This window comes from Giraffa tippelskirchi, chromosome 1 (assembly GCF_054371585.1).
Source record: "Giraffa tippelskirchi isolate mGirTip1 chromosome 1, T2T-mGirTip1v1.2.pri, whole genome shotgun sequence".
NCBI classification, from domain to species: Eukaryota; Metazoa; Chordata; class Mammalia; order Artiodactyla; family Giraffidae; genus Giraffa; species Giraffa tippelskirchi.
This window is the reverse complement of record NC_137275.1, coordinates 73,417,851-73,440,211: the sequence shown is the minus strand read 5'-3', so window position 1 is coordinate 73,440,211 and position 22,361 is coordinate 73,417,851. Positions and strand designations below refer to the sequence as shown.

At 36.9% G+C, this 22,361-nt stretch overlaps 2 protein-coding genes across 13 annotated transcripts in view; one reads left to right on the top strand and one right to left on the bottom strand.

Moving 5' to 3' along the window:
• The window catches only part of NCAPG (non-SMC condensin I complex subunit G), a 45,552-nt gene extending 42,906 nt beyond the window's left edge, over positions 1–2,646 (top strand). Inside the window, exons 20-21 of the mRNA XM_081593557.1 lie at positions 1,443–1,518; positions 2,434–2,646. Coding sequence (XP_081449683.1) covers positions 1,443–1,518; positions 2,434–2,557 — 200 coding nt within the window. The 3' untranslated portion in view covers positions 2,558–2,646. The remainder of the gene's footprint in view (positions 1–1,442; positions 1,519–2,433) is intronic.
• LCORL (ligand dependent nuclear receptor corepressor like) overlaps positions 2,354–22,361 on the bottom strand; it is a 172,932-nt gene continuing 152,924 nt past the window's right edge. For 10 of the 12 annotated variants that reach the window (XR_014082971.1, XR_014082972.1, XM_081593251.1 and 7 more), the window contains one exon: positions 2,354–4,997. Coding sequence is in view for 10 of the 12 variants with exons in the window: in XM_081593491.1 (XP_081449617.1) it covers positions 4,817–4,997 (181 nt within the window). In the remaining 2 variants the exon portion in view is untranslated. Of the gene's footprint in view, positions 4,998–16,684; positions 16,712–19,195; positions 19,263–22,361 lie in introns of all 12 variants that reach the window. The other 2 variants (XM_081593229.1, XM_081593480.1) reach the window with 2 other exon arrangements.

Here is a 22,361-nt window from a genome sequence, read left to right as displayed (position 1 = left end):
ATTTGTTTCAGCTTATATTAGGTTTTACTTTGTGTCTAAAAAAGGTAATATCTGTTGCTTCAAGTGCTTTTGATTGAAAGAAGTATGATGCAAAAGATCTATTGCAAAGGACTGTTTGGGTTAAACCAAGATTTATTTATATTATCAGTTGTTTGTTGTCTGTCCTTTATATGATTAAGCATTTTTGTCCCTTTTATCCTCCTAGTATTTTTCTGGGCTTCTGTTTTCCTTTTATTTCATATTTTCCCAACGTAATTTATTTTCCAAGGTATATCCAACAATAAGGGATTTGTTGGAATAAAGTAAATGTTGACTGTTTAGGGGTCACTTAGAAAAAAAAATCTGAAAATCAAGGTCTTTTTAATCTTTTATTATTTTCTTATTACAAAAGCAATGCATGCTGTTACAGAAGAATCAGAAAACACATCCAAGCAAACTAAAGAATGCTAATAATTCCACTCATGAGTCAACCATTTAAAAAAAAATTTTTTTTTTGAAGCACTTTTCTATGAAGATTTAATTATTTCTAAATGGCATCTGGCCATGATATTATTTTGGAGCCAGTTATTTGAATGCTAATTGCTAGATATTGTTCCACATTAGTCCCAGATTGTTGGATGTTTTTTGGGGGATAACTGCATTAGAAGTTTACAAGCAAATATGTAATGTTGGAAAAAAACAAAAGCAAAGTCTCACTTGAATAAGTATGGTATCAACCAAATGACCATACTGAATAATTTGGCTTTGATCAGATTGCTTTTAGTCAGAATATAAGAATTCCACCTCTAATTTTTTTTTATAGCTCAAATTTCATTTATGTATGATGTTTTATTATCATAAATGAGGATCATCACAGGCCACTTTACTTTGTAACTTTGTAAATTTCTATCAGGTAGAATTTTTGTAACCCCCTCCAGCATATAAAGGCTTTAATTTTATTCCGAAATGTTTAGGACACACATTTGAATTGACCTTGTAATTTGAATATTTAAATTGGAATATTTTGAATATTTTCTTGTAAAATTTGAATATTTTCAAGAAACCATACCTTACTGATTAAAGTTCTGTTTCTTTAGGACTGTTTTATGGGCTTAATCTATCTTTCTAACCTTATCATTAGGTCTACATATACCTTGTGCCATAAGGGTTACACTCTATGTAGTATTTTTCACATGCTGCTTTTCCCCAAATAAATTTAACAAAATTTGCCTCCGTATAACTCCGTTTCCATCTTTTCCTTTGCCTATTGTCAGAGCTTACATAAGAAATTAGTAAAATTTTAATCTTACTTGGGTTCCATTTCTCTGTGGTATTGGTACTTTGTATCAAGGTGTCTGGGGACCAGGAGGCAAGGGTGTTGAAGAGGGGAAAATAAAGGATGGGTAGTTGAGAAAATAGGTTTAAAATGAGCAATTGATAATGAGTTACATACTGTTTTTAAGGACGGAGAAAAGTGATAGCTTCAGCTAGAACAAACAGGAGACGTCAGACTGTTGAGGCTGAGACTAACTCTGAAAGGTATGCCACATACATCTAGAATATGTAAAGAAGCCTATCTTTTTTAAAAATTATCTAGAAGGTAAAAAAATTGTAGTTTGCTTATACTGTGAATATATAACAAGATAATCTGAAAATGTATAGCTTTTTAGATTATCCAGGAGTATTTGACTTCCTCTGGTTTGTGTGCTTTTCCTATTGGTTGACATGACTTTTAGTACTATGTAATTATTTTTATGTTCAAATTATATTTCCATTTATTCATCTAATTAAAAGATCACATATGTATGACATCTCTGAATTTGAATTGGTAAACTACTGAGATTTAGATTTGGGTTCTCGACATTTATAATGGTAGAATAATTCTGCCTGTCATTTGGATGGTGTTAGTGGTATAGTTTACTTTTGATTTCTGCCAATAAGCCACTGTTGGAAGCTGAATGTCGACAGCTGTCTTGTGTTCATTCATTCATTCATAGGTAAAATGTATATATTTTCAGTGTATAACTTTAAAGGTTTGATTAAATTGAAAATATCTTTTAGGGATACTTGCTGTTTAGTGTTTTAGGAATTTATTTGCCTAAATAAATAGAACTTATTTTTTTCACTACTTGAGTATCCCATAAAATTCTTGGGCAGTTGCTATGGTTCCTATTTAATTACAAGCTTCATTATAGAAATTTTAAGATTTTGTTTTTTGCTTTATTGTGTATAATACCAGGTTCCATGTAGATATAAAAAGAAATTAGTTAGGTTTTCCATGGTTCACTTAGCTGGATAGTCAATCAGTGTTTCTTGGTTTTGAGATTTTAGTTTTAAGCTCAATGGAATCAGGATATCAAATCACACACTAGAATGACAGAAACAAAGTTTTATTTATAAATAAACTGGTTTTAAAGCTTATATTTAAATTGGTGTATTTCAACATCTGTTTAGTGATCATGAAGTTCCAGAGCCAGAATCAGAAATGAAGATGAGATTACCAAGACGAGCCAAAACAGCAGCACTAGAAAAAAGTAAACTTAACCTTGCACAATTTCTCAATGAAGATAAAAGTTAGAAGAAATGATGGAGGTGGAGTCCTTTGAAAAATGGCCTTTAAAATTATGTTCAGTTCTTTGCTTTAATAAAGTTACCCTTGTATGAAAATTAAAGTCTGATTCTTGTAGAAATTTCTGGTGTGCGATTCTACATTGTTTTATCTTGTATTGAACCTATAAGTGTGCTTACTGCTCCATCTGCTATCAATCATGGGTTTAATAAGAATCTAAGGTGCACCTGCCTTTTAACAGGTCTCCCAGGCGATCCTTATGAATTTTCATGTTTAAAATCATGGCATATGGGCAACATCTAAGTGTAACTAGCTGGCTGCTTGCTTTGAGAAACTTGACTTAGCTGTGGCATATCCAACATAGATAATAACACCTCAGAACACATTTTAAAAATGACATCTTAAGGACAAATGAATACCACACTTACTTCCAGGGAAGACTAGTATGCTGAACCAGAGTCCCCAGCATCCAAGTTCAACAGTTATCATTTTGATAACTTTGTGATCCTTACACTTTGAAATATTTTGATAATGCTACTTGTATGGGTGATTTTTTTTTCCCCAAAGTGTTTCCATATGAGAGCCCAAGTTTGCTTATGTTATGATGGTTCCTAGGTTAGCAAGATGTTCACATATACATGTTAATGATGGGGTTTTCTATGTTTGGGATATAACAAAATATTTATTGTGATTAAAAAATACTAGTAGGTAAAGAATGTGACAGGAAGGTAACTACATACTAATTTATGAGCACTATTTCTTCAACTGTAAATTTTCTGAATAAAATTGGCACTTGCCTGACTTAAGAAACTTACTCTGTCAAGTCAGTCCTCTTTCCTTGTGTTAATACCCAACAAAACATCTCTTACCCTCTGATAATCCTATTATTCAGAATAGAAATACCCTAACATTGGATCTGTTTTAATAATTGTGCTTTTTTAAAGGTTTATTTCTGAAAGGCCATTTCTTTAAGGTGATGTTCTCTGATGGAGCCAAAGTTAAGACTGCTGTGCTTTTCTGGGCCAGATTACTACGTTACATATGTATATATGCTTTATGCAACTTAGAAATATAAAAGGAGCCCAGAAGTTACAAAGAATGCTTATTAAGCTAAAAGGAAAATGAAGATATGGTGGTGATATAAAAGTGAAAAACATGAGTGTTTTTCATTGTTGGCTGTCTTTTCCTGTGCTTCATATTCTTTATGTAAGCCTTTTTGTTAAATCCCTGTCATTTAAAAAATTATTTGGGGGGTGGGGTAGGTAGGGATAAATAAGGTCTTAAAAGGTATGCCATAAGTAAAAGTCTTTAGAATCTCCATAAACTAAATCCCTTTTAATCCATAGCTATCCAAAGGGAAGCAGCTGTGTTCTTACATACTTACATGGACCACCATACCACAGCTTGCTTTCTCTGGCATGGGAAAAATAACTTTAAGCACCAAACTTTGAGTATTCTTACTATTCAAATTTTAGACACAACCACATAAGCCAATAATGAAGCTATGCTTTTGCACTACTAAAGGAATATTATCCTCATTTTAGGAAATCTCTTTACACTTTGAAATAAATGGCTAGAATACAATAAAATCAATAGATATAAATCCATTTACCATTTTTCATTCAAAACTGATAACTTCCAAAAAACCAAACAGTATTCTTATCTGCAAGAGGCACAGATATGCTGAAGAGTAAACATGCAGTTGTGCCATTGCTCTTAAAGCCCACAGACTTCATAGGTTTAAAGGTACAGAGAAATAACTGATCAGTTCAGATTCTCTCTATGAATGAAACACTTGATGATAAACTATGATCAATTTTCTATACATATATAACTTTGAAAGAGATACTTCTAAGAGATACCTTTGCCTTTTACCAATTTGCTTCGAGGTAGTTGGTATCCACCTGTTAGACAACCGTTCATGGGTCAGGTCATCAGAAATCTTCACAACACTAGCCTTCTAAATTTCACAATGCATTATATATTAAGACTTTGTGTACAGAAATAAAACTGGGGACAATTATATATTTAGGGTGTAAAAAATTCACAATATACCATTAAAAAGAGAAACATCAAAATTCATTTGTACTGCAAAATTCCACAATGGTCTGGCATAAAACATGTAAAAAATACAAAGAATATAATCAAAATGATTAATGCTAATGATTTTATAGACAAATCACAAGACCAGAAATATTTCAAAATCAATAAATGCTATTGGCAGAATGTTGATGTACAAAATAAGGATAGGGCAAGAAGAACTGCAATCTATTTCTCTTCACTTTTGAGATTTTGGTTATGAACTGTACAGCTTGCTAGAGATGCTGCTGTCAACTTCAGATTCCATTCAATGGGATGATTAAGGCACATCTTAATGGGGCTCAGAGGGCAACTTGCTGTATTCCCATCAGACAAATTCAGTTTCTCATCAGTTTTCATTTGTAGCATGCTGGAAAAGAAAAGTGTAAAGCACTTTAGTTTTGCTGTCATTTCAAAGAAACGATCAACCTTAGAAAACTCAGTAGTTTGACTGTTTGGACCTCTAAACAGCATTTGTTGTTTTTTTTTAGCTCCTGCTGCCTTAATGAACTGAATGCAACATAAGTAATTGAGAGCTGACTCAGATACCCCTGGACAAAAAACAGCATATATGGATTTCATCAGTATCCCTCAGGATATTTGACCTACTGAGCTTGGCCGAATTCAACCCTTTTAACTTTTCCTTTAATCTACCAAGGATCACAAACACTTTGACACAAGGAATTAACCTCTGTTGAATGCCTACCATATTCTAGGCACATTCACATGCATTATCTCACATTTCATTAACAACCAAGCAAGGCTGGTATACTGTAAGCCCGTAAGAGACGATAAAAGTGAGTCACAGACAGTTACAGTACAAATAAAATCGAGTCGCAGGGCTGGAGCTGGAATACAGTCCTTGCTCTTTATGTCCGTCTACTAGCTCTCTGATGAGAATCTTCTCGAAAATCACAGGCTTAACAGTCCAAAGGTAGCTAGCCACTCCACATGTGACGCACATGTAATCCCAAGTCTTAAGTAATATTAACGAAAGTCAATTCCCCTCTGCAGATGAGTCCTTATGTTTAGAAACAGCTTGATATACATTAGCTCATTTGACACAACTGATGAGTTCAATTACGCTACATCATTCCTAAGCTTTCTCTAACTGCATATCAATGATTCTGCCCATTAGTAAAGAGGAAGCTGAGCTGTGTAGTATAGTGGCTTATTAGAATTGGTAAATGGCAGCAGCATCCAGACTTCGCTAGCAATTTCCTGATTCCTCCTTGCAACTTCAAACAACTGACTCATTTGTCATTCCATAAACCAGAGATTTAACCTGTTAAACCATATTTTAACAATTATCATATTTTCACTGAGTTTTCCCCACACTGTTCGTTTCACTGACATGATTTCAATTTTTATAAATAGATATGAAACAAAATGACAGCCTAAAAGACTACCAATCAAAAACAGTAAATCACTTAAAAAAAAAGCCAAAACTTAGAGATATGATTAATGATAGTAATGTTTTTCCTTCCTCCAAGGACTGCCAGTCTTCATATTTATTTGTATTTTCAAAACAAAGTTTGATGTATGCTTCTTTGAGAAACTCTAAAGGAAGCCATACAAACACAATGATATTAATTGAGGTACCTTGGTAGGTGTGTATATCAGGTATCAAACTCCTCAATAAGAAAACAGTGGTATGGAGCAACAAATCGTGGTCATAAAAATTTCTTTTCTGTTTTCTTTTTGCTATTTAACAAAGTATTCATCACAGAGTGATACTCAATAACTATATTATTGTTCTTTTCAATACTTAAAGACAATTTTTTAAAGTTACTTTTTTAGAGAGTAAACTCCAAATTTGGGAACACAAACTCCAGAGGTGCACAAAACTATACAAATGCATGGGAAGAAAATATCAGTCAAGAATAAGAACTAAATGTTAGTACCCATATACAGATTGACATGTTTAATTAATACATACCTACCAAAAAAGTAACTGGTGTTCAAAATTTGGGCTCTTGTGATCTACAGAATACTAAGAACAGAATATAGCCCTTATTCAGGCCTTACGTACCATCTGGGTTCCTAATTTGATATAGCCAGGGCCTTACTTTGGATAAGTACCTCTCTTCTAGCTTCCTCCCCCTTTCACCAAAGTGTCTAGTGTTAAACTAAACCTTTAGATTTGTCTATAGCTCCATATGGTTTTTAAGGCATGTTAACTGACTCTCACTAGATCATCAGAAACAGGCCCGAATAAGGGCAAAGGCTGCCTGCAATGATGATGTAGACAGCTCAGCCTATTTTCAATACTTCAGTAATTTCACTCACCCTAAGACAGAGCCCCTCTCCACTATCTAAAGGTTTACAGAACATGTGCATTTGGAAAGTATAAAAGGTAAAAACAATTTTTTAAGTCATGGAAATCCAAATAGTTATCATTTGTGTTTAATGATTAATGATTACTGATAATTCTAAAATATTTTTTCATATATACAACTCTAATAATTTTAACTTGTTTTACTTATTACTGGAGGTATGTGATGGTTCGTTCTGTCATACAGACAATAAACTAAGCCAGTCACATTGCAGAAAAAATTTTAGTGTAATCAAGACAAGTCTAAAAGTATCACTTATAAAGCAGTTGCTATATGCCAGGCATTATGCTACAAGCCTTTCTTACACTGACCGCATTCAGTTCTAACAATCATCCACTGAGGATCAAAGAAGTAAAATGACTGACCAAGGTCACAAAACTGAGAGAGTCTTCAGGGCCCATGATCTGTTTATGCTATCCTGCATGCTGACTCTTGGGTTGTGACTGTCATGATTCTCCCTTCATGTTACTACCTACTTATCTATTTCTTTAGAATACTTAATTTCCATGTCAGGTCTATAGCCATAACCTTATCCAAGAGACGTATATGTTTACAGCATGAATTTTCTTTAAAGAGGGAGCTGCTAGTCATATCTTTTACTTTCTCAGTGTGAGAAGAAAATGTCAGGGCACAGACTGACATGAGCGCTACCATGAGTGTCTTTTAGGTTAAGAGTTTCAGAGAACATAAGTTAGCTTTTCAAAGGGAGAAAGAAGTCAAGCTATATGATTGGATAGGCAACTCTGACATAGGATTTGTAATTTGAATGTCCTGGAAACCATCAAATTTGAACTTATTTAATGCCAGTGGGTGACTGGTTTATTTTCGTCTGGAAATTGTGTCTTCCTATTGTTAATTCAGTAAAAAAAAATTCACTGATAGTTGTTACAGCTCAGCACTATCTTTGAGTCTGATCTCTCCACAAATCTGTCCAAACAACATGAAAGGGCTGTCAATGTGCAAAACTAGAGCAGAGAACCTTCATGAAGTAGACAAGTGTATTTTCATGTTTTTGAGTAGTAAGTTACAAAAATGAAGTCACTGGTCTACTGGAATCTAAATTTGATGGTTCTTAGGCTCTAGGAGGCCAATATAGGACCCTGCCACAAAGAAAAATGTTTCAGTTCTATATGGAGCTGGCATGTGTTCATCCAGCTCTGCTGGTAAGTAAACTTAAATCCTTAACAATATCCACCTAATACATTAAGAATATAAAAGTGTGTGCTGGTATCTGTTTTAAAGGGTTTTGCAGCTTGGTAAGGCGGTGGTGGGTGGGTGAGGCAGGTAGGAGGGAGTATTCATAAATTACCAGAATTAAAAGCAGTAAAAGGAGTAACTAAGGACAAAGGGATTACAGAGAAGGGAAAGATTAATCCTAGAAATGGATTAACATTTGAAATAGGTCTTTAGGGATGAGAATTTTAGGAAATTGGGACAGGAGATTTTAGTTCCTGAGTTCTGATCCTAAATTAAAACACTCACCTGCTGAGTGTACACTCTTTAGCCTCTAAGCTTCAATTTAGCTGGATAATGAAGACAGAATACCACATCTTAAGGGTAATGTGATTATTAAATGAGTTTATGTAAATAAAGCACCTGATATAGGGAATGCATGTAATATGCCCGATTGGACACACAGTAAGGAGTCAATAAATGTGAATATTAGTACTAACAAAATCAAAATAAAAAATTGCATGTGTGGGGATAAACTATGGCAGATACATGTATAATCTGTTTTTACAATTTTTACCATATTAGTTTTCCCAGTGATTCAGCAGTAAAGAATCTGCCTGCAATGCGGGAGACTTGGGTTCAGTCCCTGGGTCAGGAAGACCCCCTGGAGAAGGAAATGACAATCCACTTCAGTATTCTTTCCTAGAAAATCCATGGACAGAGGAGCCTGATGGGCTACAGTCCATGGGGCAGCAGAAGAGTCAGACATGACTTAGTGACTAAACAAGTAATGTGTATACAACAGGTTAATTTTGAATCTCTGGGCTTAAAAAGGATCAAATGTAAAAAAGCCATAGAATGTAGCCAGGTAAACATGGTGCACTACTGAACCATGAGGCTTAATAAATCCTTTCTCTTGTTGGAAAACTCTCTTGAGTGTTAGGTTGTACAGCTGTTGTACTTGTTTGTTTTTAAAATATGTAATTTATTTGAAGAGTAAAATTTCCTTTTGGTAAGATACTGATGAATTTAAAAGCTTTGGCAGATTGTTAAAGTGGGAAATTTTAAGTCAGCCATTTTTCTGGATTTGCTTTTGGTTATTTGATATGGTTATCTGGAGGAGCAGAAGAACCAGGTGTTTAGGAGCAAGACCTTGAAAGCCAATAGTCTTAGAAAAGAATCCTAGAGTTGCAACTTACTGCTACCAATTTTAGAAAAAATACATTTTCAATGTAAGATCAACACATGGTACACGCAGGATGTGCTTCCTTAGTGCTACCATGATGATTAAAGAGCAAACTGAAATAATCAAAAATTGAAAAGAAGACATTTAGAATTTAATCATTTCACTAAGAAGTGAGATATCTACCTGAATTTTTAGCTAAATGGAATGAAGGAAACTATAGTCAGATCAAAGGTACAAAACAAATTCTCTTCAGAATTCAATGAACAGTTAGCATTGCTATGTGATTTAGAAGTGATTCTCAGTCTTGTAGGGATCCCTGAATTTCTTAGTGAACTTGCATTAGTACAACTGTGCCTAAAGCAGTATATTAAATAGGCATTCAAATATCCAGAAACTACATGATTCAGATACCTTTCTAAATAAAGTAGAAAATTTCAGTACTAAATTAATATGAAAGTAAAAGCAATTAGGAAGCTGTTTGTCTAAAATAATGCCAATTAACTGTAGAAGATCACAGAATCTGGCATGATGTAAATGTTTTTTGACCCTGTTCCCATAGGCCTTCTCAGGAACTTATCAATGATCATCATCAATGGTTCCAACCCTTTTTCTTAAACATACCATCTGTGGCAGATTAATTACATTAACGACTTCAGTTCTTCATCCATCACTGTATCTATTTGACCATGCCCTCCCACCTATGTGATGTGCCCTGGCTTAATGCTGCTGCTGCTGCTAAGTCGCTTCAGTCGTGTCCGACTCTGTGCGACCCCATAGATGGCAGCCCACCAGGCTCCCCCGTCCCTGGGATTCTCCAGGCAAGAACACTGGAGTGGGTTGGCATTTCCTTCTCCAATGCATGAGAGTGAAAAGTGAAAGTGAAGTCGTTCAGTCATGTCTGACTCATAGTGACCCCATGGACTGCAGGCTACCAGGCTCCTCCGTCCATGGGAGTTTCCAGGCAAGAGTACTGGAGTGGGTTGCCATTGCCTTCTACACTGGCTTAATGAGAGAATAGCAAACATGCTATTTATAAACAGCAAACATGATGCTAGCTGAAGGTGAGAAACCGGACATTTACATTCACTTTTACACCTCTGCTTCTAAGAACATGCCTGGCTGGCTTGCTGGATGGCTATGAGACACAAGGAGCAGGGCTAAGCTGTTCCACTCGATCGCCAGCTAACCCCAAGACACTGGAGGCAGCTCAGCCAATATCCAAAGAACCTCCAGTCATACTTGCCAATCACTGACTCATGAGTGAAATAAATACTTAATTACTTTGAGCTAATGAGTTTTAGTGTGGCTTGTAAAATGTAGCATGGTTGTGGCAATAGATAAATAATAGACCATCTCTTCTCTTTTGGATCCTCACCATCATGTTGAAACAAGTGCAAGGTCCCTTATTCCTTAAAAAAAAAAAAAAAAAATGGCTTCACTCAATCTTTTGACCAAACTAGACAGCATATTAAAAATCAGAGACATTACTTTGCCAACATAGTCAAAGCTATGGTTTTCCCAGCAGTCATGTGTGGATGTGAGAGCTGGACTATAAAGAAAGCTGAACACGGAAGAATTGATGCTCTTGAACTGTGGTGTTGGAGAAGACTCTTGAGAGTCCCTTGGACTGCAAGGAGATCCAATCAGTCCATCCTAAAGGAAATCAGTCCTGAATATTCATTGGAAGGACTGATGCTGAAGCTGAAACTCCAATACTTTGGCCACCTCATGTGAAGAACTGACTCATTTGAAAAGACCCTGATGCTGGAAAAGACTGAAGGCGGGAGAAGGGGACAACAGAAGATAAGATGGTTGGATGGCATCACCGACTCGATGGACATTAGCTTGAGTAAACTCCAGGAGTTGGTGATGGGCAGGGAGGCCTGGCATGCTGCAGTCCATGGGGTTGCAAAGAGTTGGACACGACTGAGTGACTGAATTAAACTGAATATTTTTAGTCAGATTAATGAGCTGTCCTATACATGCTATCACCATTTTCTATACCTCTTATTCTTTAACCTTTTCTAACCTAGCTTCTAAGTCTTTTACTCCATGAAAACAGCATTTACTAAAGTCATCAATGAAATAAGTCTAACGAAGGATCTTTAGTTTTCGACCTCTTGGCTTCCTAACAACATTCAACACTTTTGGCTGTTTCTTCTGCTAGGGACTGGATTGTGCCCCCCTCCCTTCCCTCCAATCCCCCATCCTCAGATTTATATATTAAGAGATATGGGGCCTTTAGGAGTAATTAAGGTAAAATGAAGTAATAAGGTAGGGCCATAATCCAATAATCCCTTATAAGAAATGGAGTAGCCCTCACAGTCAACAAGAGGCCTAAATGCATTACTTGGGTGAAATCTCAGAAACAACAGAATGACCTCTGTTCATTTCCAAGGCAAACCATTCAAATCACAGTAATCCAAGTCTATGCCCCAACCATTAATGCCAAAGAAGCTGAAGTTGAATGGTTCTAAGAGGACCTATGAGACCTTCTGGAACAAACATCAAAAAAAGATGTCCTTTTCATCATAGGGGACTAGAATGCAAAATTAGGAAGCCAAGACATACCTGGAGTAACAGGCAAGTTTGGCCTTGGACTAGAAAATGAAGCAGGGCAAAGGCTAGGAGAGTTTTTCCAAGAGAATGCATTGGTCATAGCAAGCACCTCTTCCAAAAACACAAGAGATGACTTTACACATGGACATCATCAGATGGTCAATACTGAAATCAGATTGATTATATTCTTTGCAGCCAAAGATGAAGAAGCTCTATACAGTCTGTAAAAACAAGACCAGGGGAGTTAACTGTAGCTCAAATCAAGAACTCCTTATTGCCAAATTCAGAGTTAAATTGAAGAAAGTAGGGAAAATCACTAGGCCATTCAGGTATGACCTAAATCAAATTCCTTATGATTATACAGTGGAAGTGACACGTAGATTCAAGGGATTAGATCTGATAGAGTGCCTGAAGAACTATGGACGGAGGTTCGTGACATTTTACAGGAGGTGGTGATCAACATCATTCCAAAGAAAAAGAAATGCAACAATGCAATATGGTTGTCTGAGGAGGACTTACAAATAGCTGAGAAAAGAAGTGAAAAGCAAAGGAGAAAAAGAAAGATATATCCATCTGAATGCAGAGTTCCAAAGATACGAAAGGAGAGATAAGAAAGCCTTTCTAAGTAAACAGTGCAAAGAAATAGAGGAAAACAATAGAATGGGAAAGACTAGAGATCTCTTCAAGAAAATCAGATACCAAAGGAACATTTCATGCAAAGATAGGCACAATAAAGGACAGAAACGGTATGGACTTAACAGAAGCAGAAGATATTAAGAAGAGGTGGCAAGAATACACAGAAGAATTGTACAAAAAAGTTCTTCATGACCCAGATAATCACGATGGTGTGATCACTCACCTGGAGCCAGACATCCTGGAATGCCAAGTCAAGTGGGCCTTAGGAAGCATCACTATGAACAAAGCTAGTGGAGGTGATGGAATTCCAGCTGAGCTATTTCAAATCCTAAAAGATGATGCTGTGAAAGTGCTGCACTCAATATGCCAGCAAATCTGGAAAACTCAGCAGTGGCCACAGGGCTGGAAAAGGTCAGTTTCCATTCCAATCCCAAAGGAGGGCAATGCCAAAGAATGTTCAAAGCTACTGCAAAATTGCACTCATTTCACATGCTAGCAAAGTAATGCTCAAAATTCACCAAGTGAGGCTTCAACAGTATGTGAACCGTGAACTTCCAGATGTTCAAGCTGGATTTAGAAAAGTCACAGGAACCAAAGATCAAATTGCCAACATCCGCTGGATCACTGAAAAAGTAAGAGAATTCCTGAAAAATATCTGCTTCACTGACTATGCTAAAATTTTTGACTGTGTGAATCACAACAAACTGGAAAATTCCAAAGAGATGGGAATACCAGACCACCTGACCTGCCTCCTGAGACATCTGTATGCAGGTCAAGAAGCAACAGTTAGAACTGGACATGGAACATCAGACTGGTTCCAAATAGGGAAAGGAGTACTTCAAGGCTGTATACTGTCACCCTGCTTATTTAACTTATATGCAGAGTACATCATGAGAAATGCTGGGCTGGATGAAGCACAAGCTGGAATAAAGACTGCTGGGAAAAATATCAATAACCTCAGATATGCATATGATACCACCCTTACAGCAGAAAGCGAAGAAGAACTAAAGAGCCTCTTGATGAAAGTGAAAGAGGAGACTGAAAAAGTTGGCTTAAAACTCAACATTCAGAAAACTAAGATCTGGTCCCATAACTTCATGGGAAATAGATGGGGAAACAATGGAAACAGTGACAGACTTTATTTTCTTGGGCTTCAAATTCACTGCAGATGGTGATGCAGCCATGAAGTTAAAAGACGCGTGCTCCTGGAAAGAAAGCTATGGCCAACTTAGGCAGCATATTAAAAAGCAGAGACATTACTTTGCCGGCAAACGTTTGTCTAATCAAAGCTATGGTTTTTCCAGTAGTCATGTATGGCTGTGAGAGTTGGATCATAAAGAAGGCTGAGTGTTGAAGTATTGATGCTTTTGAACTGTGGTGTTGGAGAAGACTCTTGAGAGTCCTTTGGACTGCAAGAAGATCAAACCAGTCAATCCTAAAGGAAATAAATCCTGAATATCCATTGGAATGACTGATGCTGAAGCTGAAGCTCCAATACTTTGGCCACCAGAGCCAACACATTAGAACAGACCCTGACGCTGGGAAAGATAGAAGGCAGGAAGAGAAGGGGATGACAGAAGATGAGATGGTTGGATGGCATCACTGACTCATGGAGATGGGTTTGAGCAAGCTCTGGGAGATGGTGAAGAACAGGGAAGCCTGGTGTGCTGCAGTCCACAGGGTTTGCAAAGAGTCAGACATGACTGAACAACAACAACAATAATAATAATCCAATAGGACTGACATTCCTATAGAGATGGAGACACCAGAGAACGGGAAAGTGTCCTGCAAGCCAGGAAGAGAGCTCTCACCAGAAGCAGCACCTTCCAGATCTTAGACTTTCCAGTCTCCAGAACTGTGAAACAATAAATCTCTATCGTTTAAGTCATGTGCTGCTGCTGCTAAGTCGCTTCAGTCGTGTCCGACTCTGTGCGACCCCATAGACGGCAGCCCACCGGGCTCCGCCGTCCCTCGGATTCTCCAGGCAAGAACACTGGAGTGCGTTGCCGTTTCCTTCTCCAGTGCATGAAACGGAAAAGTCAAAGTGAAGTCGCCCAGTTGCGTCCGACTCCTAGCGACCCCATGGACTGCAGCCCACCAGGCTCCCCCGTCCATGGGAGTCTCCAGGCAAGAGTACTGGAGTGGGGTGCCACTGCCCTCTCCGTTAAGTCAAGTAGTCCATGTTATTTTGTTATGGCAGCCTGAATAGAGTAACATACTCTCTTTTTTTTTTGAGACTCAGCACTGGTTTTCCTCTGCCTCTTCCAGTCAATTCAAGTCATCCCACTCTACCTGGCTAACGCATGCTGCCATTTCTCGTTTGCGTCCCAGGCTTTCTTTCCTTTTTTTATACTGTCAGCTCTCATCCATACTCAGTTTCAGTTATCAGTGATATTCTAGCTATCTCAATTTTTCTGAGTACTCAACCTAAAGCTTTACCAAAAATCTCCTTGTATCACCTAATTTCATTAACACAGATTTTACCATTGCCTTGTGCTTTCTATTTTTCCCCCTCCCAATAAAATACAAGCTTGATGAAAGTATAAATCTGTTGGTCTTGCTCAGTGTATTATTTTCATCACCTAGCATATTGCAGCTGGATAAATATTTGTTAAAAAATTAATCTGGGATATTTTTTTCTGACCATGATGAGGTAACAAGATGAATCTGCCCTCTCAGTTTATGAACAGCACACTAAATCCATGAAATAATGTTTCTAAGATAAAGGATGACAGGAAGTACAGATGACAGTGATTCCTGAAAAAAAGGAAATAAAAGGTGTTAAGTCCTAAAATTTGCTATGGTTTACTGCTTAGAGAGTTTCCAGACTGCAATATAGGAGGAACCCAAACAGAGCTTGGGAATCTTCCTGAAAAGGGAAGACAGAGTTTAGACGTAGAGGAGTCCAAGGTGACTAGAATGTGTGGAGTACAGGAAAGAGAGGGGCAGAGAGAGCTGGCTCCAGAGCTCCCTGCGAGTCTGCAGATCAATACTGATCAGACATAAACGTTTCCCAAGCCTGTGAAAAAGACCACTGAGAAGGACCAGATGGAAAATACCTAGAGGCCATACAGGACTGGATATAACTGGTGGTGCCACCAAGAAATGGAACGTCCTCCTAGAACCTGGGTAAGTAGAGTCCCCAGAGAGGTACTGGTGTTGCCTGACTATTGGGGTAAAACCAGCCACTGAAAGGACATAAACATGGCTTCTGAAAACCTGCGTGGTCTACACTTGACTTACTCTTCAAGGCTCACCACATGTGACATCATGCTCCTCCTTCTCTCTTGACTCAAGACACACTAGTCACGTCTTATCTAACTCCACGAGGAATACCAAGCCTCATGTTTTTTTCACATTCACTTCTTTCTTCCTGGAAAGTCATTCCTCCCCTCCTCATTCTCTGCCACTTGGGCTAGTCGATGTCTACTCATTCTTCACAGCTCAGTTCAATGGTTATTTCCTCAGAGAAGTCTTCCTTCACTTTGCTGACTTGATAAGATCTCCCTATAAGGAATTCTCATAGTACCACCAACGAATTAAGAACTTGTAAGATTTGTGTAACTTTTCTCAAATGTCTCCCTCTCCAAACAAAGCTGATCATGAATGGAGTGACATCTGGTTTTTTCCCCCATCATATTCCATATGACTACCATATTGCCTGGAACACAGGAGACAAAAATTTTTGAAAGAATAAATTAATGGGCTCTATAGATACTGGCTTCTAAAATCTATCATTCTATACATTTATGTAACACACAAAGAAGCAAACAAATGAATTTTCCAGGTTGCCTAGAAATGGAATTGGAGGGGAAAAATTGAAGTCAAAGTCTTGCTCAAAATTAACAAAAACAAGGAGGAAAAAACATGGCAGGATACCTGCTCTGCCTTTTTTGTTGTTGTTGTTTGTAATTAAACAATAGGTGAATTCAGTAGGCTGTTTATTATGATAATCACAGAATACTCAGCTCACTACAGGAAAAACGAGGAGAAAAATATGGTAGCCATGAGGGCTGAACTAAAAATTTTGAATTACTAAATAGAGAAGATAAGAGGGGAGAAGAGAACATCTGAGGCAGGAATTTAAGGTGTGAAGCACTGAAATAAATCTCTAACAGGTGGTAGCAGCTGGTTAAGGAAGAGAAGGGTGACCCTTGAACCACTTACCTCAGATAGACAAAGCAGGTCTGGAGGCTGCAGGGAGAGAATAAAGATTTACAAAACAGAACAAAACTGGCATTGATGGCTCCCCCAGCACCACTGTGCTGGATACAGATAGGTCTTGTCCCAGGGAGATAAAACAAAATAAAACAACTACATGTCAGAAATGTACTGGATTGTGTGGGAAGAGGGAGTGGACAACAGGGAGGGGGTGGATGGGTCTTGGGAATGAACTGGATATAATAATCTCAATTTACTTAAAAAAAAAGAATAATTTTTTTCTAATCATATCATATCAAAATTCTACCAATAATAATGGGTCAGCAAACTTTTTCTGCAAAGGGTCATATTTTAGGCTTTGTGGGCTTTAGGATCTCTGGTGCAACTACTCAATTCAGCTTCTGCAGCATAAAACAGCAACAGACAAAACACGTAAGTGAATGATCATGGCAATGTTCCAATAAAACTATTTACAAGGCAGGCTGGGGGCCAGACGCCTTAATTTGGCAAGTTAATCTTGTTTGAAAATAGTGCTGTACTTCATATCCATTAATAGGGTGAATCAACCAAATTATCTTTCTTCAAGATTTACTAATTATGTTGTCAAACTGAAAAAACAACTTGAAATATTTTTTGCTAAGTTTCCTGAGTTACTTTGTAACTCTAACGTCTAACAATGCCCAGTAGATCAAAAGAAAAATATACAATATTTGTTGAATAAATGGAATAGTTTCCCATGAAAGATATGGGGCAATTAGTAAAGCAGAATATTCTGTAATAGTTGACAAAGCAATGAGATATGATAGGTGAGAAAAATTCTAGGAAAAAAAAGATAAGGAATTACCAAAGTAGCTGTTTCATATAGCAATAATACTATACTAAAATTCTTTAAAACCTAACTCTTCTCTTTAGTCAGTTTCTATGAAAATTACAATAATGGGGAAAATATCTAATTGTAAACAGAATGCATTTTATTAAAGCTTTTTTATTTCATTAGAATGCTTTAAATTACTGGGTCACAGTTTTAATATTTTTACTGATGGCACTGGCAAGTAACAAGACAGTAACATAAAGCCCATGTAAAAAAGAACAGGTCAATATATTTATTATTTTTTACATTAAAATATGTTTTTATCCAGTTCTGACCAAATTAAGAGTGTGGTTTACTTAAGACTCAGGGAGACTCTGATCTCGTACGTTTTCCTAAACTTGTAAGGTATCTTCTCATGGTTTTTAATACAGAGAGGAAAGCCACCTGAACTGACTGCTACTTCCTTTCTTGATTCATTATGAAATAAAATCTATATAAAAATGAAACTTATAAATCAGACTTATCAAAATGTGATTATTTTGGCCTGAATGTATTTACTAGAGTCGTCTTTTCATGGTGAATCTTAGTAAAGCACTTACAATTTAATTTTGATTACTCTAACAATTTATGTACAAGAGCAAGTCTAGTACATAAATTAACTTATATATTTATAGTCACTGCATTCTTTCTGGTAACATCACAGTAAGTACAGAGAAAGCCTAGCAGGAAACTATGTAGAGCAGTGTTTCCTAATTATGTTGCCAAAACTATGTTCTGGGGCTTCCCAGGTGGCGCTAGTGGCGCCTGCCAATGCAGGAGATTTAAGAGATACTGGTTTGATCCTTGGGTCAGGAAAATCCCCTGGAGAAGGAAATGGCAATCCATGCCAGTATTCATGCCTGGAGAATCCCATGGACAGATGAGCCATGGGGTCACAAAGAGTTGAACACGACTGAAGTGACTTAGCATGCAAACTATGTTTTATGGGACATAAAATTTGGAGAAAGTTTTTAACATACTAATGGGACACTGTGATTCAGTAAGCACAAATAAGAGAACTGAGCATTTTGCAATGTTACTGGACTATGGATCATTTTGTGCACAGAACATCTTGGTGGACCAGTTTTTCCTGGAATATAACTTTGGAATGCTTGTGTAGCAAACCAGATTAAAGTGACTGAATCATCTGGAAACATTTTTCTATCAAAATAAAATTTAGAAAATCATCTACTCTAGTGCTTCATAATTTCCATTAGGTAATATGATGCTGAATGTTACATGAAGTAACTCTAAATTTTTTTTTAACTGTTAAAGGATATTCTGTGCTGAGGTTGCCTCAACCATACAAATTTAAAAGAATATCTTGAGTTAGGACTCAGAAAAATATGGTAAAACGTTCATTAGCAGGACCAGAGAAGGATGCATGGTTAGTTTCAGTTTTAGGTAATCAAAAGAGTATATCATTAATTTCAAATCACCCATCAGTTACATGTCTCAGAAAAACCAGAATTCTGAGTGGAAATATATATATATATACATATAGTCATTTTTGAGGACAGATGACAAAACCAGAGAAACTGACAAATTGAACTTTTTTCAGTCATCTCAGAATCCAATTGAAAGTGTAAACTTGAGTTTTGAATTTTTATGGAAAAATTTAACATTTTAGGAAAAATAATATGAGGATAGTAGCTTTACGTACATACTAGGTTATTCTGGCCTGAAACTTCAGAGGTGTCCAAAGTCCATTTATTATATCCAGCTGTATATCAACTAGGAAAAGGCACACATTTGCTTTAGGAACTCAAACAACACTGACATTAAAGAGGTCTATATTATTATTTTCAATAGTCACATATAATTCTAGACCATTATGATGACAAAAATCGTCTCTTACAACTGGTCCTTCACACACCCCATTCTGCCCTCCCTTCTAATCTATATTGTGTACAGTTATTAGAAAAAGACTTCTTAGAAGTAGTTTGATCATGCAGTTTATCACAATTCAAAGAATAAATTCTTAGTTTGATCTCTTTTCCTTCTGTTACACCCACTTGGTGAACACAGTTACTATTAAGTATAATGGCCCATCTTTCTCCCAAGCTTTCATTCTGGCAACTGAGATGAAATCACAAGCTGTTCAATCCTGTTACTTATTGAGACACTATTTCAAACATTATCCAGAGCTCAATACTCACCATAAAACTCTTAGATTACCTCTTGATTCATAGAAAATAGTCTACTATCCTAAACATTCTTCCCATAAATTATAAACTGATTTGCATCCTCCTAAAAATCATTCCCACTATTCTCATGTTTTTGGCTTCCCAGGTGGCACTAGTGGTAAAAGAACCTGCCTGCAATGCAGGAGACAAGAGATGAGGCTTTTATCCCTGGGTGGGGAAGATCCCCTGGAGGAGGGCATGGCAATCCACTCCAGTATTCTCGCCTGGAAAATTCCATGGACAGAGGAGCCTGGCGGGCTGTGGTCCATAGTGTCGCAGAGTTGGACATGGCTGAAGCAACTTTAGCATGCACACATGCACTCTCATGTCTTAGAAGCGAAAAGACTCTTCTGGCCAAAACCAATCTCTCTAACGATTCTCCTGATACCCTACTATCAAGTCAGGGGCTTCACTCCATTTCCCCTACTTGCCATCTCATTTTTCTACTTCAGTCTTTCATTTCCAAGTGGCTTCTTCCCATTGGCATCTAAACATCCTTCAACTGGGCTTCCTCTCACTACTTCCCTATTTCCTCACCAATCTGCCATTTACATTTTTCTGTGCTAATTTTCTTCATTTCTTCTTCCTGCATTTACTCAAATCTACGAGTTCTGACTCTAAAATAACCTCTTGTGCTACACAGAAGATTTCAAGACCTACCTGACCTCTATTAACACTTTACACTGTTGTTTTTTTCCCTTCTTAAAACATATTTCCTGTCACCATTCTCTGCTGGCTTTCCTCTATCTCCTGGCTACTCTCACTAGTCTCCTTTTGTATACATCTTTTCTTTTCTCCATATCTTTGGGGCTCTGAGACCCTATGTTCTTCACATTCTACACTGAACAGTCTCTTCCACTCTCATGGCTTCAATTATTTGCTGGCTCCCAAATCTCTCTCTAGCTGAGACCTCTCTCCTGAGCAAAAACTCGTAACTAGTTGCATCCTAAATGTCTTTTCTTGGATACCCCACTAGATATCTCAACTTTATATGCCTAAAACTGAACACCTAGAGTGAATACTACAATCACCTACCCAGATGTCCAAGCCAAAAACCTGATGTTAAACTTTATTCTTCTATTCTCTGAGACCGATTCTACTTCATGGATGTCTCTCAAATATATCTATTCTTTCCTAATACTGACACTATTAGGGATCCAGATTTTTTTTTTTTTCATTAACTGATGACCTCACAATCTGTGCTATGCCTCCATCAGTAGCTTTATCTTTTGCCGTTTTTTCAACTACCCTCTGCCCCTTCCTAAATTCCTATTCTGTGTCTTAGCTATATGAACTAAATTAATCAGTGTTCTAGACAACCCTGCTCTCTTCAGTCAACCACATTTTCCCCATGCAATTTGCTTCTGCCTGAAATAACTCCAATATTTTGGCCACCTCATGCGAAGGGTTGACTCATTGGAAAAGACCCTAATGCTGGGTAGGATTGGGGGCGGGAGAAGGGGACGACAGAGGATGAGATGGTTGGATGGCATCACCGACTCGATGGACATGGGTTTGGGTAGACTCCGGGAGTTGGTGATGGACAGAGAGGCCTGGCGTGCTGCAGTTCATGGGGTCGCAAAGAGTCGGACACGACTGAGCGACTGAACTGAACTGAAATACTCTCTGGACTTCTAATACTTTGTCATTCTTCAAATTCCAGCTTAGAAGCAAGAATCCTTGCGTAATTCTCTGACCCTGGGTTCAATTTCCCTATGTGCTCCTATAGTCCATCTCTCTCTCCCATCATAGCACTCATCTTTCTACCGGAATTGCCTATTCACTATCCTGAATAAGATGGTAAGCTCCTCGAGAGTACAAATCATGACTTTTACCATTCTGTCCCCTTAAAACATATAATATTGCACTTAAAACATAAAATACACTCTATATATTGAATAAATAAGCAATATAGATCTTGTTTTCTTACTTAGATGGAAAAAAAGCTTTTTGAACCTTCTATCGTGCCTAAGAGGATATTGCAGGCATTCATTAAGTATTTGTTAAAACAAGAATACAATAGAATTGCACTTCTTCTTCTTCCTTTCCATGTTTACAGCTGATATAAGCAGTACAAATGTCCTCAAGTATAACTTTTAAAATTTCTGTGTACTAAACTATATCTGGATGGTTAATCTTGAAAAGTTTAAAAACAAGACATTTGTAAGTAAAAGCAAAACTCTTCATCAACAGAAATATTCCATTAATTCATTATTACATTGCCGAAGGAATTTTCCTAGAAAAGTCCTATTGTTAAAAGTCTCAAATTTCCAGTCACTATGTATTCAATGAAGAAGAAAAACACATATAAAATAATGAATTTTAGTGTCATTTCCAAAAAGGCAAAAAGAAGTATGGAATATCAAGAATAATGATAAAAAAACACACCTTAAGAAACATTTAAAAATCAGATAATATAACAAATATTGCTATAAATACAACTTGATAAAAATAATGTCCTTGTTGACTGAGTGGGAAAAAAAAGAATGTTAAAACAAAGAAGGAAAGTTATCAGTAAAAGATAAATAAAACTTAGAGCAGAACAGGAACAATTACTATGAATTTTTAAAGTGAGAAAAGGTGAAAAACAACTAATATGATACTAAAGTTTTTTTAAATGTCACAAAATGATTTGAAATTAATTTGA